This window comes from Carcharodon carcharias, chromosome 14 (assembly GCF_017639515.1).
Source record: "Carcharodon carcharias isolate sCarCar2 chromosome 14, sCarCar2.pri, whole genome shotgun sequence".
NCBI lineage: Eukaryota > Metazoa > Chordata > Chondrichthyes > Lamniformes > Lamnidae > Carcharodon > Carcharodon carcharias.
Window position 1 is genome coordinate 148,782,225 of NC_054480.1, and position 24,445 is coordinate 148,806,669.

General features: G+C 41.1%; 1 protein-coding gene across 8 annotated transcripts in view; it reads right to left on the bottom strand.

Annotated features, from left to right (window-relative positions):
- Positions 1 to 24,445, bottom strand: part of nfic (nuclear factor I/C) — a 551,184-nt gene that overhangs the window by 263,791 nt on the left and 262,948 nt on the right. For all 8 annotated transcript variants that reach the window (XM_041204240.1, XM_041204236.1, XM_041204237.1 and 5 more), the window contains exon 3: positions 3,746 to 3,817. In XM_041204240.1, the coding sequence (XP_041060174.1) occupies positions 3,746 to 3,817 (72 nt within the window). The remainder of the gene's footprint in view (positions 1 to 3,745; positions 3,818 to 24,445) is intronic.

Below are 24,445 nucleotides of genomic sequence, written 5' to 3' on the forward strand. Positions count from 1 at the left end.
AAGTCCTAAAAACCTACACTCAATCTCCACCCCCCCACCCAAGCCCATAAATGTTTATGTAGTCAGAAGGAGGTCTCAGAACTAAAATGCTTTTAGCAGGCTGGAGGCACATTTTGAGTGCTCTCACCTGTAAAGATCAGAAAGTCAAGTTGAAATGCTTTTGGCCAAGAGTTGCTGGGTAATTCACCACGCTCCTGTCCACCCATCACCCAGAAGAAGCTTTTGAGCCTCTCTACAAAGGGAAATGCTTCAATTTTTTAAAAAAAGGTCAGCTCTTTACGGTCCAGGCTTCAATCCTAGACTAGACTCCAAGGTGGACAGTGGGCCACATAATCACTGAGGGGTAAAAACAAAAAAACTGCGGATGCTGGAAATCCAAAACAAAAACAGAATTACCTGGAAAAACTCAGCAGGTCTGGCAGCATCGGCGGAGAAGAAAAGAGTTGACGTTTCGAGTCCTCATGACACTTCGACAGAACTTACGCAAGTTCTGTCGAAGGGTCATGAGGACTCGAAACGTCAACTCTTTTCTTCAATCACTGAGGGGGTTGGCTGGTACACCTGATATGACCTTGCACACCTGTGCTGCATCTACATCAGATCCTAAAATAGGATTGTGATGTAGGAATGTTTACTTCCAGTGTTCCCATGAATGCATCCGCTGTTTAACATGATTAAAAGAAAGAAACTGCGGTTAAAAGGCACCTTTTACCACCTCATAGCATTTCAAAAACCTACATATTAATTGGAGTCACTGCGGCAATGTAGGGAAATGCAGCCGCCAATTTTCAGGAAGCAAAGTCTCACAGACAACCGTCAGATAAATGACCAGACAATTTGTTTTAGCTGTGTTGGATGAGAGATTAGTAAGGGCCAGGACACCAAGAAAATTCCCCTGCTCTTCACTGAACAGTGCCATGAGGTCTTTTGCATCTACCTGAGAGGACAGATGGGGCCTTGGTTTAATGCCTCATCCAAAAGGTGTCAACCCTCAGTACTGCACTGAAGACTTTGTAAGAGGTCAGTGATGGTTCCATTCCTGCAACGCCTGGAACGATCGTTTGTTGCTGTCTAGTTTCTGGCTGATCAGGCAGACTCTCACCAAATTTACATTAGGAATTTGCCTAAATTGGGGCAAATTCTCAAAATAAACACTGTACTCAGAGACAAAGGAACAATTGTTTAGTGGAAAAAATGTAAAAGGGACCTCTTACTTCATTTATATTATCTTTTAGCAGATTCCCTTTACTCCCAGGGGCAGAATTTCTCGGTCAGCGTGTGAGCACACGTCCGACCCGATCGGTTGCTAAATCGCTCGTGATATTTCGGTTGGTGCGAGTGTTGGAAGTGCGCCCACCAACAATTAAGACAACAATTAAAATTCCAATGGTCCCCGATTTTTCACGGTCCATCCAACCTTCCAGTTGGTGGGCGGGCGAATCTGCCAGGCAGACGTTGCAGTTTTGATGAAACCTCATCCAAGGGTGGGATGAGGTTTCTGTTATTAAATTTTTAAATTTTGGGCAGAATTTTCATCATATATATGTTCAGGAGACTGTTTCTGATGTGTGGACATTTTTTTCTGGATTTTAAAATCTTTATTTAATTGTTTGAAGTCTTCAGCTCCCAGAGGCAGCTCTCTGCCTTCAGGGAGCTTTCATTCAGCGCTCGCCCGCGCTTATGTCAATGCCCACCTTCCTCCCGCCCCTACCCCTGCTGCATTTCAGTGCGCACATTACGCTAGATGGCCATTAATTGGCCAGCCAGTGTGAAATCGTGGCCGGGGGCTGATCAAGGGTGGCAGTCCTTTCCCCGGCCTGCTGATCACGCCCACCTGCCAACCTAAAAATCCTGCCACAGTATCTTTTATATTCATTTTATTTTGGGTTCTCGGAGACCGGTATCCATCAGCCAGTCCCTAGATTTATGCTACTAAATCCAGCTTTCTTCTCCTGGCAACATAGTTGTATATCCAGTTTTTTTTGACCGGCCTACAATTCTGCTACTAGGATAAATGTTGAATTTAGCAGCATAAATGCCACTGCCATGCTAATAAACCAGAGCAAACACAGGGTCCTGTAAAAGTGGCTGTGGAGTATCAGTTTTGAGCCTGTTTAAATTGAGTTTGAGCCAGAGATTTCCCCAGCCCCACTCAACCCAGCTGTGAAAGGGCGGAAAGACAGCCCATTTAAGGGAATATTTTGTGTCACTGCATGGAAATGATTATCCAATCACCAAATCCCACTCCATCCCAGACAATCTAGCATCTTGGTGGGACTGTTAGGTGTTTAAGTAGCATTTAAAGACTGAACGGTATGTAACCAATATTTTCTCTTTTTGATGAAAGTTCAATGGCCTGAAACATTAACTTTGGTTTCCTCTCTCCATAGATGCTACATAAACTGGTGAGTATTTCCGGCGGCGCTGGTATTTATTTCAGATTTTCAGCAGTCACTGTATTTTGTTTTTGTACCTGACGCTCTGAATTAAAATGGTGTCAATTGACACCAATCTTCTAATCCCCAGTGTTCTCTAATTTGTTTATCCTTACACATTTCACACCTCTGAACGTTTACCCTATAAACTGAACTCCAATGTTGCAAAGCCAGCTGATTAAAAGGATGAGATTAGAGGTGATACATAACACCAATGATTTTCACTACAGGCCACACTTGTTTCAGGTGTGAAATGTTTGGGTATCAGATAGCTGCATATCAAAGGAAACAACACGATTGTTTAGTTTGAATCATCACACCAAATATTGTTATAAGCATGCTCAAGACACTCATTGGATTTACATACAATTATTATAGGCAAAACTGGGGGAAAATAATAAGAGAAGCTGATGGGCACAAAATTCCTTGTTGAGCAGGGATCATTTCCACCATTGCAGAATGGTAGATCCTTAGGACACCTGATTATGAAATGTGGGATTAGATAGCTCTCAATGCAGATTTGTGCTAATCTAGGCAGCAATGGGGCTTCTATATCTTTGCTCCTTATGCTTTAACAACAAAGACAAGTAACCAGAATTTTCTGTTAAACAACTGACTTCTTATCAGGCAGTTTTGCTCACCTTATCTTCAGGCTGTAAGGCATGATTACAGATTTGCTGCCTAGCCTGTTTTGCTGCAGAAGTTTTAATTGAAGGTGAGCTATCCTCCATTCAACATTGGTGTGGGATCACCTCCAAGAGACTGAAATTGCCAAAATAATATTTTGCACTCATTGCAGTATAACTGCAGTGAGTGAAAAATAAACAGTTTTAAAGTTTAATTTTAAAGTTTACCAAGTTTACTCTATAGTGCGGGTAAAGAGCCAACTGTCCTATCAGCTGTTTCATCACAGTAACAATTTATCTAGCATTCAGACGGCAGACAGCAGAACATTATACAAAAGTTGACATACGCACTGGTAATACTGCTTTTTCACCTACCATATATTGGTATTATCCAGGTGAATGAAGTCTGAAGCTTAACCCAAATGGTACACAGTGACAGAACAAAATAACAAACTCAATGAGTTCAGTATAACTGACCAACTGGGGAGATCAAACAAAGATTAACACTGAAAGAGGGAGAAGTACCACTGTATACATCAGCGACACTGACAGAGGGATGGAAGTGCCACTGTACACATTAATAGCACTGAAAGGGAGGGAAATACCACTGTATACATCAGTAACACTGACAGAGTGAGGAAAGTACTACGATCATACATGTATGTTACCAAACTCAATACTCACCAATTGTTCCTGTCTTGTTGTCATCAGCTTCAGAGCCAATAGCAGGCCTTGGGCTACCACCCTGCTCTGGTTCTGAAAGGAAAAGAAGGTATGGATGAAAGGAAGGACAGTTAAAATAACACATGAGAAAGCTACAATCATAATTAGCTTATAAAATTAATTTTGAAGTGATATGAAATTCATGCTATATCACCAGCTGGTCCCTAACCTCCCAGCAGCGCACTGTGTAGTAGAGTGTAGCGCACTGTGTAGTAGTGTAGCGCACTGTGTAGTAGAGTGTAGCGCACTGTGTAGTAGAGTGTAGCGCACTGTGTAGTAGAGTGTTCCAGGATGGTTGCATAATGTCTGGGTAAATTTCACTTCAGTATCCATGAGCTACTGAGAAGAAGTCACTTACTTTATCAATCTAATTAGATTGCAGAGAGGCTAATTTCTACTGGCTAGAGAGTCTATAGTCAGGATCATTATCTCAGGATAAGGGGTCAGGCATTTAGGATGGAGATGAGGAGAAATTCTTTGGAGTCCTCTATCCCGGAGGGCTGTGGACACTCAGTATGTGTGATTGGATATAAAAACCACTGCAAGTGAGAAAATACTTCATACTATTGCCAATTATTTAATGTCAACATTTTGCTCATATCACAAAACTAGATTTTTACATAACAATGTGTGTCTTTTCCAGTACACCAGAGGTCTTAAAAAGATTGAAATTTTCACACAAGATAATGAGGTAAAATGCTCCTGAATATATTCAAGACATTGATCAGTAGATTTGGGGCAGAAATTGAATAAAGCTTTATGTTGGGACAATTGAGTTGATGTAGAAGTTCAGCGATGATCTTGTTGAATGGCTCGATGGAACATGAGGCCTGCTTCTGCTCCTATCTCTTATGTTCTTAACGCCTCCAGAATTAATGCAGTTCTGAATTTAGTAAACATTGATTGATTGCGCATACTTGAAAAAAACAGCGACACAAACATGCACAGTTCATACATAACCAGTTCCACTACTCATTAAAACTCCTGGGAGGGAAGATGTTGACTTTGTGTGGTAGTGTAACATGGTGGGCGAATCAATAGCCCATTTTACATTTTGCCCCATTTCTATTTCCCTTGTCTTCAATCAACAGTGCATTCTGGGAGTAACATTCCCTTTAATTTTTTTGCAATACATGGCCGATATATTTGCGTGGCCATGCATATGCAGTAACTTAAAGGGACCAGTTGTGCACAGTCTGTTTGGGAATTTTCGGGTTGCTGCAGTGTTGTGTCTGCACAGCTTACAAAGAACATTGCTTGGGACCCTACAATCATACAACTTTCACCAAACTCTTTATATAGATCTCTAAATGAAACAAGACTTCTGTATAGTATACAACATAGAGGAAAACTCTCATAATGTGCTTATTTTGGAAAACGTATACATTCTGTTCCTCTTCTGAGTAATTGTAGCCAAATACCAGACCAATGTGAAATGAGACTTCCCGGAGGAGGAAATTTCACTCCACTTCAAAGGCAGTTTGGGCCACCAAACTTGATTCTTATTCCAGGCTTAGTGTCAACGTAAAGCCATTTCAGCTTTTCTCAGATGCTAAACGTATGGAATATGAATGCCCCACTGATGTGCCTGATGTTAAAAGGTGATCCTGCAGAGAACAAAGCAATTTCATGCCCTACAATGTTTAACAGGTTAGAGTTATAGTCACAGAGTCCAGGAATCAGACCCACATTCTTGTAGACATGGTAATGTGACATTATGTGATATTTATGCAATCAAGCAACGTATTTTATGGCTGGAATAGGCTAGAAATTTAAATTAAGGTGAAACAAGTCAATGATAAAGGAGGTGCAGATAACTAGACAATAGCACATAGCACACTTAGTTTCTGGTTTGATGGTTTATTAACTAAAATATCCATGCTTTCCACATATTTCTTCACACAGTTTCTCCATGGCACTGATTGCAAAAAGGAACTTTATTTTTATCACATTTCACACAATAACTATAAATAAGAAAAAAACTGGACTAACGTGAACAACATACATTAGTGGTACATGCTGCCAATTCTTCAAATTACCCATGAAAGCCTATCGCTTTCTTTCCTACTATGTATTGTTTGTTAAATAGGAAATAGCTCAATCAGGTGTGGAATTAGAAAGGAACATCATATAATGATGATTTGGAATACATGCAACAAATCTAACAGCCAAGAGAAACAAAAAGATCAAAACTATTGTAAAAGAAAGGAGTTTACACAGCGTTTTCTGAAATGTCTTATTGCTCATTGAGCTCAGTCCATAAGAGACCACAAGACGACCAAATGTTGACTACAAAGTAAACTGTTGTTCTTTGGGTCATATGGGTTATGTTAGTTATAGAGAGCACTGAAATGTTCCTTCGGTTATGTTAGCTGCATATAACCCAAGGAGCATTTCAAGTCATGTTAATTACACATGGCCTCAGAAGTTTCAGTTGAAGAATGGAACATTATACATAAAATTAATTTTGTTTTACTTGAGGGACCGTAACTAATCTAATAGCTTCCAGAATGATGATTTCAACCAGGATATTGGACTAATTCAAGGTGGCTACATGCTGTGATGATAAGACGCTAGAGTTGGAATGATGAGTTCAACAGGGCTGAACAGCATCTTCGTCCAAACCTACCTCATGATCTTGTGTGAAAACTTTTTAAGACCTCTAGCATAATGGAAAAAACACACATTGTTATGTGGTTTTGGTTTTTGTGACATGAGCAGACTGTTGACATTATATAACTAAATTAAATAGTAAAAAATATTTTCTCATTTGCAGTGGTTTTTCCTTGAATCATATTATTTTGAGGGAAGGGTAAAATAAAATGTACGAACTCAAAAATGTAAATCAATTTAAAAATATTATCCAGGAGCTTGGAAGGGAATTTTATTAATGATCAACAAGTGTGGTGGTGCAGATTAACTGAAAGTTGCAGTTCACATTGCTGCATGGTAACTTACCACAGGTTAAGCTGAAGTGAAGGCACTGAGTGATAACTTCAGTTAAGTTATACTAATTTACCACCATAAAGCTAGGTGGAAATGGCTTAGAATAAAAGCTCTAAGCATTACCAGCTTCACTAAAGAATATCAATGGTGGTGTGTGCTGGATTACTATTGCACAATCTCAGAGAGTGAAAGGGTGTGGGTTAGCTTCTGTGATCCTCCATTGTGCTGAAGTATGATTACAGCTGTACCAGTGAGGAGGGTCAACTGAGGCACTTGACCAGAGTGAAAAGTAGTTGAGGAAAGGCTATTGCTCTATTCCTTCCAGTGATTATCGAAATATAGCTGTCTGCCTTTTGAGAGGGAGAAATATAAAATTTAGAAAGAACTGAAAGAAGGGAAGAGAAATTGTCTGAAATGCTCTAGAGAGGAACAGCTAATGGCAGGCCTGTTAATGAAGACTGTGTACAGATGTGCCAGTCAACAAATCATCCAATTATAGTCCAGATTCAATGATTTCAATACTATAAAGGCTTGGATGAGTCAAATAACATCCCTACCTAATAATTATTTTTGTGCTGTTCTGTTATACTGTGTTACACAAAATATGGGTAGAGTACAGAAGCAGTGAAACAAAACTGGTTCAGTAACACTGGGCGGTCCGTGACAACAATAAAAGGTACTCAGACTGTTGACAGGTGACTAGTTAAAAGCTCACTTTTTATGATAATTATAATAATTTTATGATAGTGCTCATTTAGTCACATGCTTAGTTCAGAATATTAGTTGATATGCCACATAATGGAATCTAAAGGTTAAAAAGAAGAATTTTTGAAGCTGTGAGCTTTGGCGCCCAAGAATCCTATTGCTAAGAAAATTGGAACCATAATGGCTTTAAAAAGATGGGGCAAATCTTGATTTTTGCCTTCACAGAACCTTTTGAATATTTGGGGAAGAATTGTTCTGGTTCCTCTCTGTGTAGTAACATGGTGAACAATCTCATGGGCCTGACGTTTTCAGGCAGCAGGTGGGCTTGGAGGGAGTGGTCAGCTCTGCGCCGCCATTTTATACGGGCGGGCCAATCAAGGCCCTCCCAGTGTAAGAGGCGAGCCGTAGCGCTCAGCGCTATCTGTGCAGGCGGGGGCAGGAAAGAGAGTTGGGGCCAGTGCTCTCTCGCACATGCGCGCAAAAGAGCGTTTCAATCTCCCTGAGGCGCAGAGCTGCCTCATGGGGACTGAACCATTATTGAAATTATTAAATACATGAATTAAAAATTTATTTAAACATGTCCCCTCATGTGACTGTGTCACGTGAGATGGGACATGCTTTTATATTTAGGAAAATTATTAAATTTATTTAATAAAAGCTTTAGGAAACCTCATACCGCTCGTGGATGAGGTTTCCTAAAAAAAATAAAGGCCGACTGGCCTTTTCGCCTGCCCCCCAACCTTAAGGTTGGACGGGCAGCATTAACAATTACATTAATCACTTCCTTAATGGCCTTAATAGGCCATTTAAATATCAGCGGGTGTGCGGCCGACTCCAGCGAACAAAACATCGCGAGGCAGCGCAATGATGTCAGGACGCACGCCTGACATTATTGTGCGTTGGTGTGTCCGGCCCACCCTCGCACACTGACTGATAAATCCTGCCCAAGGAGTGCGTGTCTCTGGCTTCTCCTCATGTAAAACACTAAATAAATTCATCAAATATTTTTCTAGAATGTATTATGAGAAAAATCATAAATATATAGCAACCCGAATAGAAATATTCATGAGATTTTCAGCCACACAATTAGGGAATTCGCTATGCAAAAGCAGCCAGTGAAATTTTTGCTCCATTGTCTGAAAAGTGTGAAATAAAGTAAACGCAAATGATGTGGAAGGTGGAGAAAAATAAAAACGCTTTTGCCTAAAGTAACATATCTTATCTGTGTTTAAGTCAGTGTTTATTTAAGCAATTAAAGTTTGCCTAAAGTGTTTGTATGCATATTAACTTAATGGAGGCTAGATTTGATAGTGCCCCAAGACAGGTATGTAGTGATCACGGTGGGTGAATATCCTGGGTCTGGTGACTGCAATACAGGCAGCAATGCCAACCTCATGCTGCCTGCTTGTTCAGTGCTAACCATGCTGTTGACTGGCCAGATGCTGGAGCAGGGAGTCATTATTGTGAGCGGCTAGCTAACTTAAATCTAACCTGCGTATCTTAAAGGGGAAGTGCACTGTGGCTGTAAACACATGGAATAACAGCACAACATGAGGGAGAGCGGGCCCCAAGATTTTTGGTCGCTGCATTAGAAAGCATCCATGGAGGAGGTGGATAGGCGGAGGGATGTCTTGTATCCACAGGAGGTTGTCCACACGCAAACTCAGAAGGCAGCAGGAACAGATAACCTTGGAGACCAATGCCTGGAGTCAAGACCCAAGCCCCGAGGGTCTGGACATTGTGCCACAAGATGTTCAATGACCTCACCCAAGTGCTCAAAGTCAGTGAATGCATCATCAAATGCTGCGTCCTACCAAATGAACTAATTTGCCTCACACACCTGCTCAATTCACCATTCCCCCATCGCTTACCTACCAAAAATCTCTATCAAATAGGATTCATGCCTGACATTCATATGCTTCACTTGACACTGCTGAAAGCCTCAGGCTCACAACCAACAGCTAGTGCACATTGCCAGTTATTTAACCATGACAGCCACATCACCCAAATAAACAGCACTACACTCACCAAAACATTTGCCCCCTCTCTTACAGGACAACATGGTATACAACCAGAGGCAACAGGGCCTAACTGGAGGGGTACAGGTGCCCATGCATATCCTGACCCTTACGGAGGACAAGATGCCGGCCATTATTGGGTTATTGCTGAGGCCTTAGCCAAGGGCAGGGGTGAATTCAAGAAAGATGACAATATCCTCGTACCTTATCCTCCTTCTGATATCCCACATTCCATTCAACCCACAATCCCTTCTGGTTTACAAACTGCAGATGTTGTATGAATGCATCTCTTACTTTTCCTCCTCCCATACCTCAATCTTCCATTTGTGCCTTTCTCTTTCCAGATATCAAAAAAAATGCAAACTGGCTGGGCAGAGGAGGAACGGCAAGAAGGTGGTGATGACGAAGATGCACTATCACTCGATTTCAAACTTGCAGTCACCAACTGACACTGTGCATAATTTAGAGGATAATCTAGAGATGGGATCTGCACATGATGAGATACCAGACACAAGTATCCTGCTACCTGGGCAGGTGCCAAAGCGTCAGAGGGCGAGGTTGTACACAAGTTCTGCCTTGAAGGACTCAGGTGAGCAGTCCAGTGGAAAAGCAGACAGGAGAAGACTGATAGCTCTGCAAACAAAATGCTTGGTCCATTGAGAAGTGTGCAAGAAGCTGAAGTTCGCCATCCGGGGGCACACAGTGCAGAGCTTGAAGTCCGTCCTTTCCAATATGAATGTGGTGGTCAACTCTGTATGCACATATGTGCACACAATCATGATGGAACGTCAAATGTCTGATGTTGCAGCTTTCATTGCAGAAGGAGCAGAAGCTGCCCAGGTTTTAATGCTCCAACGGAATGCCTCAGACTTTGCTGTCATGCAAAGTCAGCTTTTGGCCATGCAGATACAGACTGCTAACATCATGACCCAGTGTGCAAAGGGATGTCACAGCAATCCAGGATTCTGTCCTCCGGCATATTATTAGGATTGCTGAGATGCCAGAGAGCGGCAGTGGTTTCATGGAGTACAAACCTGTCCTTAGAATTATAGGGCTGAATTTTACACGGGTGGGATTTTATGGACCCGCTGAAGTCAATGGACTTTTGAATGTCTAGCTTTTTTTTTAAAAATGGCTGCAACGAGGCTATAAAATTCCACCCATAGAATCACAAAGGCCATTTGGCCTGACTGTATCTGTGCTGGCTCTCTGAAGGAGCAGTTCACCTGGAGCCATTCCCTACCTGCTCCCTGTAGCCTTGCACTATCTTCCTTTTCAGATAATAATCCAATTCTCTCTTGAATGCCTCGATTGAACCCGCCTCTGCCATGCTCTAAAGCAATACATTCTAGATCCTAACCACTCGCTGTGTGAAAAAGTTTTCCTCATGTCACCGTTGCTTCTTTTGCCAATTGCCTTCAATTTGTGCCTCTGGTCCTTGATCCGTTCACCAGTAGGAACAGTTTATCCCTATGTACTCTGTCTAGATCTCGCAGAGTATTAAACTCCTCTACAAATCTTTTCTCAAACTTCTCTTCTCCAAGGAGAACAGTCTCAGCTTCTCCAATCTATCTATTTAACTGAAGTTCCTCGTCCCTGTACCATTCTTGTAAATCTTTTCTGCACCCTCTCTAATACCTTCACATCCTTCCGGAAATGTAATGCCCAGAACTCGATGCAATACTCCAGCTGAGGCTGAACCATAACTTCCTTGCTTTTGTACTCTATGTTCCTCTTCGTTAAATCCAGAATGCTGAATGCTTTATTACCCACTTTCTCAACCTGTCCTGCTATCTTCAATGATTTATGCACATATACACCCAGACTCCTGTCCTTCAGAATTGTACGCTTTATTTTATATTGTCCCTCCATGTTCTTCCTACAAAAATGAATCACTTCACACTTTACTGCATTAAATTTCATCTTCCATTTGTCTGCTCATTCCACGCACGAACCTATGTCCTTTTTTAAGTTCTACACTATCTTCCACACGGTTCACAGTATTTGCAATTTTTGTATCATCAGCAAATTTTAAAATGTGCCCTCTACACCAAGGTCTCCTAAGTCATTAATATATATCAGGAGGAACAGGGGTCTTAACACCGATCCTTGGAGAACTCCACTGTAAACCTTGCTCCACTCGAAAAACAACCATTAATCTAAATCTGTTTCCTTTCAATCAGCAAACTTCATATCCATGTTGCTACTGTCCCTTTTATTCCATGAGCTCTAACTTTGCTCACAAGTCTCTTTCAGGATGATGGCATTCAACCTCCCACCAGAGCTACTCTGTCAGTGCCCTTGCGGCTGCCTGTCAGCCCCGACTGTTGACACCCCTGCCAAAATGGTGCATTTCACAGTCAGGCCTTTGAGGTCCAGAGTTGCTCGGAATCACCCTTCAACATCATTTACGGTTTACTGTATTTGAATGTATGTGTATATTTCTTATCTGTGAAGTGAGAAATCCAGTTTGAAATAACCCAGCAGCAAAGCCTTTTCATTTGAAAGAGAAAGGGTTAGTTTATTTCACTCTATTTCTCTGAAAGTTACCCTAAGATAGGATGAAGTAACAACAAACATACACACAAAGAATAGTTACAAATGAGGAAAAACAATACTTTTAAAAAATAAATAAAGATTAGTTCATATTCAGTACAGGCCTGATATGTTTCAGAGTCAAAGGGCTGTGTTGTCTGAAGTGAAGGTCTTGAGGTTGTAGAGCTGTCTCTACAGCTGCAAAGGCCTCCACTGTTGAATTGCTGTTAGTTGCTTTAACAGGTGAGTTTGGGTGGAATTAGGGTTTACAGGGAAGAAAGAAGGTTCCTTACTTCTGTTCTGCAGATGTGGCACTTTTCGTTGCTTAGTTACTTTACATCTGACAAGAAGCTGTTTTTTAGATGCCTTTCCCTGTCTGTCCTGAGGCTGAAGCCTTTTCAAGATGGCTCAATGTGAATCTGCCTTTTTCCTGCCCTTTTCCAACACTTTTTGCAGGTAAGGCAAGATAGCCACCGTCATCATGTGATGTGTACAACAATGTACAACAATGCTGAGTCACTTTCCATATAAGACAAGTGGTAATTTCATTACAGTTATCCGAAGTCTCCTTACAGCCTGTCCTGATCAAAAGGATCAAGGCTATTAACACTTTACAGTGGCTTATCCATTAGTGTCTTTGTGTTTGGAGGAAACACCATCATGTCAATGAGTTTCTGTTTACTCTTTTGGAACACTCGTTGAATTTTAAATGTATATGTCTGAGGAATGCATCCTGGTCTCCTCAGGAGGTAGGAGAAAGATGACTGAAATCTAGACTACTGTCTGGTAGCCTGGAGCCATTTTGAGAACACTCTTTAAACTCAGTCCAAGGGTTTTTTTTTTATATAAATGTGACCTTCAGAACAGTTTTTCTAAAATTTATATCATAATTGCGCACTATAACATAATACTTAATGAAAGTTATGTATCTGCTGAGATTTAATACTGGAACCTGTCAACCAATTAAACCATCCACTGGATAACGCACAAGATGGCGATTATGCTCTTTATGATGTTATTCAAGCTTACTTCACAAATCATGAATTAGTTATTTGTGAGTTAAGCAGTCCCTTTCACTCATGGAATAAATATTGGTATACAGCCGTTCCTGAACGATATTCGATATATACAATGTACGCCCTTCAATTTCTTTTAAAATACTAGACTAAACTTACCTTTTAGTATAACCTTGATCTGGCACAGTTGTCTTTGTTCTATTGAACAACTAGAGTATTACAAGGGAATGCCTCTCCATGGTGACAGGATGGACAGGATGCTCACAGAGGTGTGAGCCAGCATGAGAGTTTTGCTTTAATGTTATGTCAGCTGTGTAGTGTCGGCATGCTTTGTTCACGTCTTTGGCGCCATACAGAGCTCAGTGGCAGTTATCAGACATCGGCTGCTATGGTTACAGATGTGTGGTCACTACTGTGTGCAGCTGTTTTAATTTTTTTCAAATTGTCAATGACTTTTACAAATGTAATTCCGCTCAGGATGTTACCTTGTGTGTGAAATGGATTGTTACATCATTATCCGCACTGGTTACACTGGATTTATAATTCTTGAAGTGTGTTTGAGAGAATTTCCTGACTATTAGGGCAGTTGTGCTACATGGTTTGTGTTTATGTGAAGTGGTTTTGACTTTGGATCTGTCAAGATTTGCAAAATATAAAGTGTAATTTAATGTGTGGATTCAACCTGATTGCTGTTTAACAGCATACATAGTATAGAACTCAGCTTTATGCTAGCTGCATTGAAACTGCAAAAATCGGAAAGTACATTTTAAAGAATTCTAAACATAAACTGTCAAATATTACTAATAAAGCACTGGTCATTGTAACACTATGTTATATGGGTCATGTATTGTGTATCATACTAGCGCCTATGGGTATCGAGTGTATTATACATAAATCAAAATAAATCTTCACAATTGTACAGTATGGTTCCACGTCATCGAGGAGTCTGAAAGCAGTCACACAGTGAATTACTTCTCAGATACAATAACTTTAATGTGGAGTATTACCATAACAACCATTCTACTTCAGTGCCATCCCACCAAAAGTCATGAAGTGAACAGTTAGTGTGTTTTTTTTCTCCCTGAAGTGATGATGGAGGAATGATGCTAAGGGATTCATGGGCTTTTCTGCTCTTCTCTGAATAACACTCTGGCATTGACAACATTTTGCTTTTAATTAATATCTTGAACATGATAAAATACCCTGAAGTGCTTCATCAAAGCAATATTAACCTGACTACAAGAAGTGGTCAGAGGAGTAAGCTGATCAAAAGCTTGAGCAATAAGGTAAGTTTGACGAGTTTTATGAAAAAAAGGATAAGAGGTAGTGGGACAAAGGGATTTGGAGAGCATGGGGTCAACACAGTTGAGGATTGCGAGACCAATGATGGTACAGGAGGAGAGGTGACGCAACATTTCTTCATTTCTGATTAATCAAAATTCTGGAACTTCCTGTAGAAGTTTCTTCAAAACATGGACTGCAGTGATTCAAGAACAAGTTGCAGCACCAATTCCTCAGGGGCAACTGAGATGGGTAAGAAATAGTTGCTAGACCTTGTTATGGATGCTCATATCCTGATCTTTTTTTAAAAAGAGATCAGAAGAGGAAGAGCAGAGAGCACATACAGAAACAAGAATTTTCAAATCAATCTCTGGGGTTATGGAATCAATGAATATTGATGAGGACAGGGTGATGGGGAAATAGACTTAGTGCAGCATTGGATGGAGCAAGTGGCATTTTGTATGTGTTGTAATCTGCAGAGCTCATGAGAAGAACAAAATGAACTATTGGAATAATCAAGTCTTACAGTAACAGGGTTTCAGTAACAGTGGGGATGAGTTGGATCAGAAGCAAAAAATGAAAGTAGAAATATGTGGTTTTCATGGTGGCGACAATGTATAGTTTGAAGCTGAGATCAGGGTGAAACAGGAAACTGAGGTTGTACACCAATGGAGTCATTCTGGGAAAGTGATGTAAAATACTTGGAGATAAAATAGCCAGATGGCAAACGCAATTTAATGAGGAAAGTACGAGATAATGGATTGAAATCCTCTGGCCCTGTGGTGGTGGGCTTGGAGTTGGGAAAATAGCAGGCAGCCTCATCAGGACATTCCACAATGCATTACTCCTGCTGGGGAACTCCCAGGAAGTAGGTTGGCTGCCCGCAGGTGGCTTAACAATTAGAAGCGACTTTTGAGGCTTCTCCACCATGTTGCCAGCGGCAGAGCGCGCCCACCACCCCCGGTGCCTCATGCGGAGGCCACCAGTTCAATGAAAACAGCCTCCCTGTGGCAAGCCACGGTGCCATAAGAGCCAGAGGCTCCACGCTGCCAAAAGGAGACTGTGCTGATAAAAGGCCACAGTTGTGGCTGTGATCAATCTATTGGAGGAGTTTGTCCTCCAAACTTGCTTGACTTACTGGTCCATAATGTGCAGCCCAGTCAGGGCACCTCCATGTTGAGGTATCCTCCTAGTGTCCAAACTGTCTCAGCAGTACCCTCCTCTCCTGGAGGAGTTGCTGAGGCTCCAGAGCTGCTGGCCCTCTAATTGGGCCAGCAGTATTGAGAACCCTCCCATCATTCTTAATAAGATGGTCAGGCCACCTCATTTGGTCCTGATGTTAGTGTCCTGAAGCTCATGGTAAAAATCCAGCACAATACAGTTTGGGTTGAAAATATCTAGAAATGGCTGTATACACTCAGTGAAAAAACACTGAAGGAGGTGGATGAACTGCAAGCCATGGGACTCAAATACATTACTGATTGTATGGGACAGTGCAGGCCTAACGGCATTTTGGATTTGAAAAGTAAGGTATAGGGTACAAAAGCACAAGGATGTTGATAAGCATACAAGGGAATGGTTAGGCCACAGTTAGAATACTGTGCAGTTTTGGACACTTCATTATAGGAAGGCCTTCAAAGTCATAGAATGCATATAACAAAGATTCACCAGCTTGATATCAGAGGCAAAAACTATACTGATGAGGAGACACTTGAGAAAATATGACTATTTCCATAGTACTACAGAAAATGAGAAAACTTAATAAAGAATCATACATTTATTTATGGCTTTAAAGTAAATGGAGAGTGAAGGATAGGTGGTCAACCAGTAGAGCATTGGGATAGTTGAGCTGACAGTTGACGAAAGACATTGCTGAGGGTTTCAACAGCAGATGGACTGAGTGTCAGGTGATGCTACTGAGATGGGAGTATTGAGAATGTTTGTGATTGAGATGACATGGGATCAGAAGCTTAGCCTGGAGTCGAATGGGATACCAAGATTGCAAACATTTTAGTTCAATTTGGGACCAATGGGCAGGGAAGGAGATGGGCTCATGGACAAAGGAATGGAGTTTGTGATGTGAGCCCAAAATGATGGTTTTGGCCTTTCCAATGTTTAAAAGCATGAGGTGAGGTTAAAAGAAATTTTTCTATGGAGAGTTATTGGAGAATAGAACGCGTTGCTTCAGGGAATATCTAAAGATCTTATCGTCTACTTTGGGAATAGTCAGGAAACACACAAGTCAAGAGGGCTATGGGGAGATCTCAGAGCAGTGTTATTAGTTTTGGAATGTTCCAGCAAACAGCTGACAAGGGTAATATGGACTGCATGACCACCTTCTGCGCTGTAAACTACTATAGTCAAAGGAATACGAACCTAAAGTATAGAACTTTTAGTAGGAGCCAAACAGGTTGGTTCTGATGTTTTTAAATGTTGAGTTAAGGAATTTCTTGTTATTTCCAAACATTATTCCTGTAGGACAACACCTTGGAAGAATGTCTCATTCAAAGGACAGCACCTCTGCCAATGCATGGCTCCTTTCAGTGATTCACAAAAGTCTTAGCTCATCTTTGCACATGATTCAAACCTGCAATCCTCTGACCTCGGACACTAAGTTAGGTGGGAATGAGGAACTATGAGGAGGAAACAACTATGCAGCAAGGTGGCAAATGGAGTATAAAATGGGCAAATGTGAGGATATTCACTTTGGTATTAAGAATAGAAAAGTAGAATATTTTTAAAAGGAATTAAACTTTTAAATATTAATGTTCAGAGAGACTTGGGTGTACTTGGACAAGGTATACATGAAGTCAGCGTGCAAGCAAGTAATTAGAGAGGCAAATAGCATGTTGGCCTTTATCATAAAGGGACGGGATTACAAGAACAAGTAAGTCTTGCTACAATTGTATAGGACTTCAGTGAGACCTGGAGTACTGCGTGCTGTTTTGGCCCTCATATCTAAGGAAGGAGGTGGTATAGCAAAGGTTCCTGGGATAAGAGGGTTGTCTTATAATGAGAGGCTGAGTAAACTGGGTTTACACTCGTTCATTAGAAGAATGGGAGGTGACAATATTCTGAAGGGGCTTAACAGGGTAGACACTGAGGGGCTGTTTTCCCTGGCTGGGGAATCCAGAGCACAGCCTCATAATAAGGGGTTTGCCATTTAGGACTGAGATGAGAAGAAATGTCTTCGCTCAGTGCGCTGTAGGTGCTTGGAATTATCTACCACAAAGGGTTGTGAATGCTCAATGATCAATAATCATTGAATATATTCAAGGCTGGGTAGACAGATTTCTGATTTCTCAGGGAAGAAAGGGATATTGGGAATGGGTGGGCAAGTGGAGTTAAGGCAGAACAGCCCTAATCATGCTGAATGACAAAGCAGGCTTAAGAGAATGTATGGTCCATTGCTGCTCCTATTTCTCATGGTCTAAAATCAAGAGTGATATTGATTGAGTCAATCTGACACTTACTGTAATAAATATCACTGTATTCAAGAGGCAAATTTTCATAAGTTGGAAAGTTAGGGTTTATGAGAAATCAAAGCTAACCCTAGAACACATCAGAGCACTATTGTTGCACTGGGTAAGGATCTATTGTCGCACTGTCACTATTGTCACACTGTGTAAGGATCTATTGTCACACTCACTATGGTCACACTGTAAAGATCTATTGTCACACTGTCACTATTGTCACATTGTGTAATGATCTATTGTCACACTGTCACTATTGTCACACTGTGTAAGGATCTATTGTCAAACTGTGTAAGGATCTATTGTCACTGTCAGTATTGTCACACTGTGTAAGGATCTATTGTCACACTCACTATGGTCACACTGTAAGGATCTATTGTCACACTGTCACTATTGTCACATTGTGTAAGGATCTATTGTCACACTGTCACTATTGTCACTGTGTAAGGATCTATTATCACACTGTGTAAGGATCTATTGTCACACTGTCACTATTGTCACACTGTGTAAGGATCTATTGTCACACTGTCACTATAGTCACACTGTGTAAGGATCTATTGTCACACTCTCAATATTGTCACTGTGTAAGGATCTATTGTCACACTGTGTAAGGATCTATTATCACACTGTAACGATCTATTGTCGCACTGTCACTATTGTCACTGTGTAAGGCTCTATTGTCATACTGTCACTATTGTCACACTGTGTAAGGATCTATTGTCACACTGTGTAAGGATCTATTGTCACACTGTCACTATTGTCACACTGTGTAAGGATCTATTGTCACACTCACTATGGTCACTGTGTAAGGATCTATTATCACACTGTGTAAGGATCTATTGTCGCACTGTCACTATTGTCATACTGTGTAAGGATCTATTGTCACACTGTCACTATTGTCACACTGTGTAAGGATCTATTGTCACAGTGTCACTATAGTCACACTGTGTAAGGATCTATTGTCACACTCTCAATATTGTCACTGTGTAAGGATCTACTGTCGCACTGTGTAAGGATCTACTGTCGCACTGTGTAAGGATCTATTGTCACACTGTCACTATTGTTGCACTGTGTAAGGATCTATTGTCACACTGTCACTATTGTCACACTGTAACAATCTATTGTTACACTGACTGTTGTCACTGTGTAAGGATCTATTGTCACACTGTCACTATTGTCACACTGTAACAATCTATTGTTACACTGACTGTTGTCACTGTGTAAGGATCTATTGTCACACTGTCACTATTGTCACACAGTGTAAGGATCTATTGTTGCACTGTGTAAGGATCTATTGTCACACTGTCACTATTGTCACACTGTAACAATCTATTGTTACACTGACTGTTGTCACTGTGTAAGGATCTATTGTCACACTGTCACTATTGTCACACAGTGTAAGGATCTATTGTCACACTGTGTAAGGATCTATTGTCACACTGTCACTATTGTCACACTGTGTAAAGATCTATTGTCACTGTGTAAGGATCTATTGTCACTGTGTCACTATTGTCACACTGTAACGATCTATTGTCACCCTGTGACTATTGTCACTGTGTAAGGATCTATTGTCACCCTGTCACTTTTGTCACACTGTGTAAGGATCTATTGTCGCACTGTCACTATTGTTGCACTGTGTAAGGATCTATTGCCACACTGTCACTATTGTCACTGTGTAAGGATCCTGCTTATGTTTTCTTTTATGTGAAAGTAGGCTAGGGGTTTTCACACTACTATTTAATGCATTCACACTGAATGTTTACATTGTACTAAATTAGAAGGCTGAGCAAATTGCATTTTGCAAGGTGTGAAGGAGAGTTAGCAATGGAGTGGTTACCTGTATTGGTCAATATTCATACAACCATTACTTTCTTTCGAGGGTCACCTGGTTTTGTTGTGTTACAAAAAACCACCAGGTATCTTTGGAGACATTCATCATCTGTGAAGCCTCGTTTTATTATACTGCCTCCATATAAAGTGGTAAACTGCTGTTGGATTGAATCCCATCTTCCATCAAGCAGCACTCAATAGCACATATATCTATTAATGTTTAATTAATTTTACTGTATTGAGATCTGTGAAAATTCAACTCATGTCATTAGAATTTTGCAGATAGTTAATTTGAGGTTGATAGTTGATATCTGCTGCGCTGGACCTGAAGAACTATCTGAGAGCCTCGTGCTCGCTAATATTCAGGGGCACTGGGAAAACAGCATGCTGAGATGACAGCTCTGAATCCTTAAAATGTTGAACCCAGCCATCTGACTTGCAGATGTTGCGCGAAGTGGATTAGGCACAAGAGCTTCATGTTTGGGCTGTGACCTTGGCAAGCAGGCTGCTTATAAACACGCAACGCAAAAAGCCGTGTTTCACCACATCCAACACAGCTGGTAAATCAGCAGTAACGTCTGAGTTCACAGTTCGCCATTCAGGCTGCTTGGTATTGCACGCCCACATTTCCAGCACAGAGGCCTGTTCTTCAGCAGAAAAAAAATGTGGAAACAATGTCATTTAGGTTAATACAAAAAATATTGAAATGATTGATGGCTTAAACTCTAATGCCCTCAGTTCTTAACATGTGCAAAATACCATATCGATTCATTCTCCATCAATCTGCTAGTTCCTTCTCCAAGTAAGTAGCCTATGAATATGACTGCTTACAAAGGAAATAAATGCTTCATGCTGCTGCATTATTTTAACACTCTAGAGTATTGCAATAATGGCAGAACACAGGAGATTGTCAATTAGATAAAGTGTGCTGTGCAAAACTGAGTTACTGTAATATGACAAGAAAGTCACATAGCCTCCTTCTGGATCTTCCTAAATCACAAGAACAGAAAGCTGTTTTCTTAAAAACATAATTTTTATCCTGATCAATGGACCATAAAATGTTGTTCAGGTAATCTAATTGCCAAAATTCCTGTTCCAATCACTCAAGTACAAACTGACTGAATCAAAGCATTGAAATCAACATGTCGAGCTAAGAACAGAATCGACCTATTTGATATGCTAAAGTAGCTAGACATTGAAAGATAGCGCCACTTTTTTGTGTGGGAAAAGAAACATTATTCAGAGGAAGCATCTGACATCTTCTGTCAAAAATGAACAGGGATGCAGGAAGATTTCTGTGTGTTATTTGTAACATCATAAATACAAAAACTTGCATTAATATTGCACCTCTAACATAGTAAAACAGTGTCATTTGTAAGATGCTTCTGGCCTGTAGTCCTGCTAGGACTGTCCTTGCATCCTTTCTTGAATAAGGATGTCACATTTGCCACTCTCCAGTCCTCTGGCACTTCCCCTATATGTAGGGAAGCTTAAAAAATTAAGGCAACCATTCTGCTATCTCCACCCCCACTTCCCATAGCAACCTGGGATGCAAGCCATTCAGACCAGATTACTTACCTACTCTAAACATAGGCAGCCTTTCCAGTGCCACTTCTCTTTCACTTTTCACACTATCCATTAGCTCCACTGTCTCTATTCCTACTGATATATTGTCAGATTCCTCTTCCATAGTAAGCACTAATACAAAGAACTTATTGAGGATTCTAGCCTTGCCCTGTGCCTCTAAGCATATATTGCCCTCTTTGTCCCTAGTTGGGCCAACTCTACCTTTTACTATCTGCTTACGATTTACATGCTGGTCAATGATTTTTGAGTTCCCTTTTGTGCTGAATGTCATTCCATTCCCATACTCTCTCTTTGCCAGTCTTATTTTCCTCTTTACCTCCTCTCTCAACCTAAAGTAATTGACCTGGTTCTCACTTGAAATCCATCATACATTCTCCTTTTTGTTTCATCATAATTTCGATCTCCCTCATCAAACAAGGAGCCCTGTTTTTGGCTCCCTTAACTTGCAACCTTTTTGGAATGTACTTAGCTTGTATCTGAAATGTCTCTTCCTTAAAGATCACCCATAATTCCATTTCATCCTGGCTACATCCCTTCTCATCGCATTGAAATTAGCCCTCTTCCAATTTAGAAGTTATATTGCTCCTTGCTCTTCTCCAGCACCAATCTAAACCTTATATACAATGATCACTCACAGAAACTTGATCCACTTAGCTCACCTCATTTCCTGGCACCAGATCCAGCAATGCCTTTCTAGTTGAGCTGAGAACATGCTGTTCAAGAAAGCTCTCCAGAACACAGTTCATAAATTCCTCCCCCTCCTTACCCTTTACTCTAACTTAAATTACCCAAATACTGATTGGGTTAAAGTCCCCCAGTATCTTCACTCTATAATTCTTACACATGTGTGATTTCCCCACAGATTTGTTCCTCGATGTCTCACTATTTGGAGGCCTATGGAGTATACCAAGTAACATGATCTTACATTTTTGTTTCTCAATTCTGACCAAATGGACTCTGTCCTTGCCCCTCAAGGAAATCCTTTTTCTCTTAAACTACAATGTCTTCCCTAATCATTACTGCCACCCCATCTTTATTTTCCTTCTCTATCTTTTGTGAACATCTAACATCCTTGTATATTAAGTGCCCAGTCCTCACCATCTTTAAGCCACATTTCTGTTATTGCCACTATATCGTATTCCTGCTATTTGTGCTTGTAGCTCACCAATCTGATTTACCACACTTTGTACATTTACATACATGCATTGTAATCTTGCCTTTGCATTCCTTGTATTTGTTCTTAGTTGCTCCTTTCTAATCTGGAACTATCTTCTCTAGTTCTGTCCAACACTCATGTTATGCACCTGGTTCTTTTTTCCCACTTCTATATGCTGGTGCCCACCCCCGTCAATTTAGTTTAAACCTTCCCCAACCACACCAGCGAACCTTCCCAACTGGTCCCGGTGCTTCTTTTTGAATAGATGCATCCTGCGTCAGAACTGGTCTCAATGCCCCAAGAACCTGAAGCTCTCCCTCCTGCACCATACTTCAAGCTATGCATTGATTCACCCCATCTACCTACAGCAACCCTGGCTAGCGGGTGGCACTGGGAGTAATCCAGAGATTACTTCCCTTGAAGTTCTACTTTTTAATTTCCTCTCTAGCTCCTGAAGATCTGATCTTCAGGCCTCAATATCAGCTCTCTCTATGCTCTTGGTACCAATGTGCACCATAACTTCTAGGTAACTCCCTTCCCCCTGCGGAATATTCTGCATCCTCTCCGTGATATCTTTTACCCTGGCACCAGGGAGGCAACACACCTTATGGGAATGAAAAGCAAATGGACTTGATGTGTATTAGATCACAGGCTGCAGAGTTTTGAGTGAGCTCAAGTTTATGGAAGGTTGGAAATGGGAGGCTGGTTAGTAGGGAATTGCAATAGTCAAGTCTAGATTTAACTAAGCCATCAATGAGGGTTTCAGCAACAGAGGAGCTAAGGCAGGGTGGAGTCAGGCAACATTACAGAGGTGTGAGAAAATGGTTTTATGCAGTTGGAAGCTCACCTCCAGGGTCAAATAGGATGCCAAGGTTAAAAAAACAATCTGCTTCAGCCTCAGACAGTGGTCAGGGAGAAGGATCGCATTGGATGCTAGAGAGTGTAATTTGTGGTAGAGTCTGAAACAAAGGATAAGCACCTTGACAAATCGGAGGCAGCGGAGAGGTTGAGAGAAGTGATGGTGCAGCAGGTTGGGTGTCATCAGCATATATGTGCAACCTGATGCACTTCTGGATGATGCTGCTGAGAGGCAGCCTCTCTGAATACTTTGGTTCTGTGGCTTGGGGTAAAATCTATTTCTAATTATTTGTTAGGTTGTTGATAATTTGACTATTATTTTCTCTTCATCTTTTTAATGGTTTCCCTCCCATCACCACCAACCAAATCCATAATTCCTTGGTAAAGAGGCAGCTGAGAGGCAGTGATCAAGAGTGTAGTTCTGTGAGTGGCACTAGGTCATGAGAAGCCTGGGTTGATTCAGCCTCCAGTTTTACAGCCCCTCTGGCTGCACCCTGACTGAAAGATCAGGATATTGTACTGCAAAGTGGAGCCAAAATATGAATTTATCGTCGCATCACGTTGCTCGTGGCCCATGTGCGCCACATTCTCCCACCCACTGCCCTGATGCTCAAGTTCAATTCTAAACTGGAAAACACTCCACATAATATTAGCATAATGAGACTTACTATCTGTGAGCTTTCCAGCATACCCCTGCTATAACTTCAGCATGTGTCTGCCAGAAGGGTCAAAAGTTAACTGGGCCCTTACATTCCACCAAAATTTTGAAGTTGTATTTTTTATAGAAAGGTTACAACACATTCTGGGCTCTGGGTTCAGGCATTTGGGAGTCAACCACGATATGTTCAAAAATAGCAAGGATTCTACAAAGTTAGCAGCCACTTTCTATGTTGGTGCCTGCATTATGTACTATTTTAACGCTCCAGTATTGCAACACGAGACCCACTTTATTCTCTCTTGATACCCTCCCAATTCAACTCCTGACTACTCAGCTTCGTGCCCTTGGTCCAAGGTTCACTTGTATTGTAACTGCTGCTCTCCTTGGCCATTGCACACTCTCCTTTAAAATTATAATGACAACTACTTTAAAAAAAAGCCCTGTCCTTCAACCCCTCTTCAAACTCTACCACAAACTATACTCTCTAGCCACCAACGCTATCCGTCTCCCTGACCACTGTCTGAGGCTGAAGCAGATTGTTTTTTTAACCTTGGCATCCTATTTGACCCTGGAGGTGAGCTTCCAACTGCATAAAACT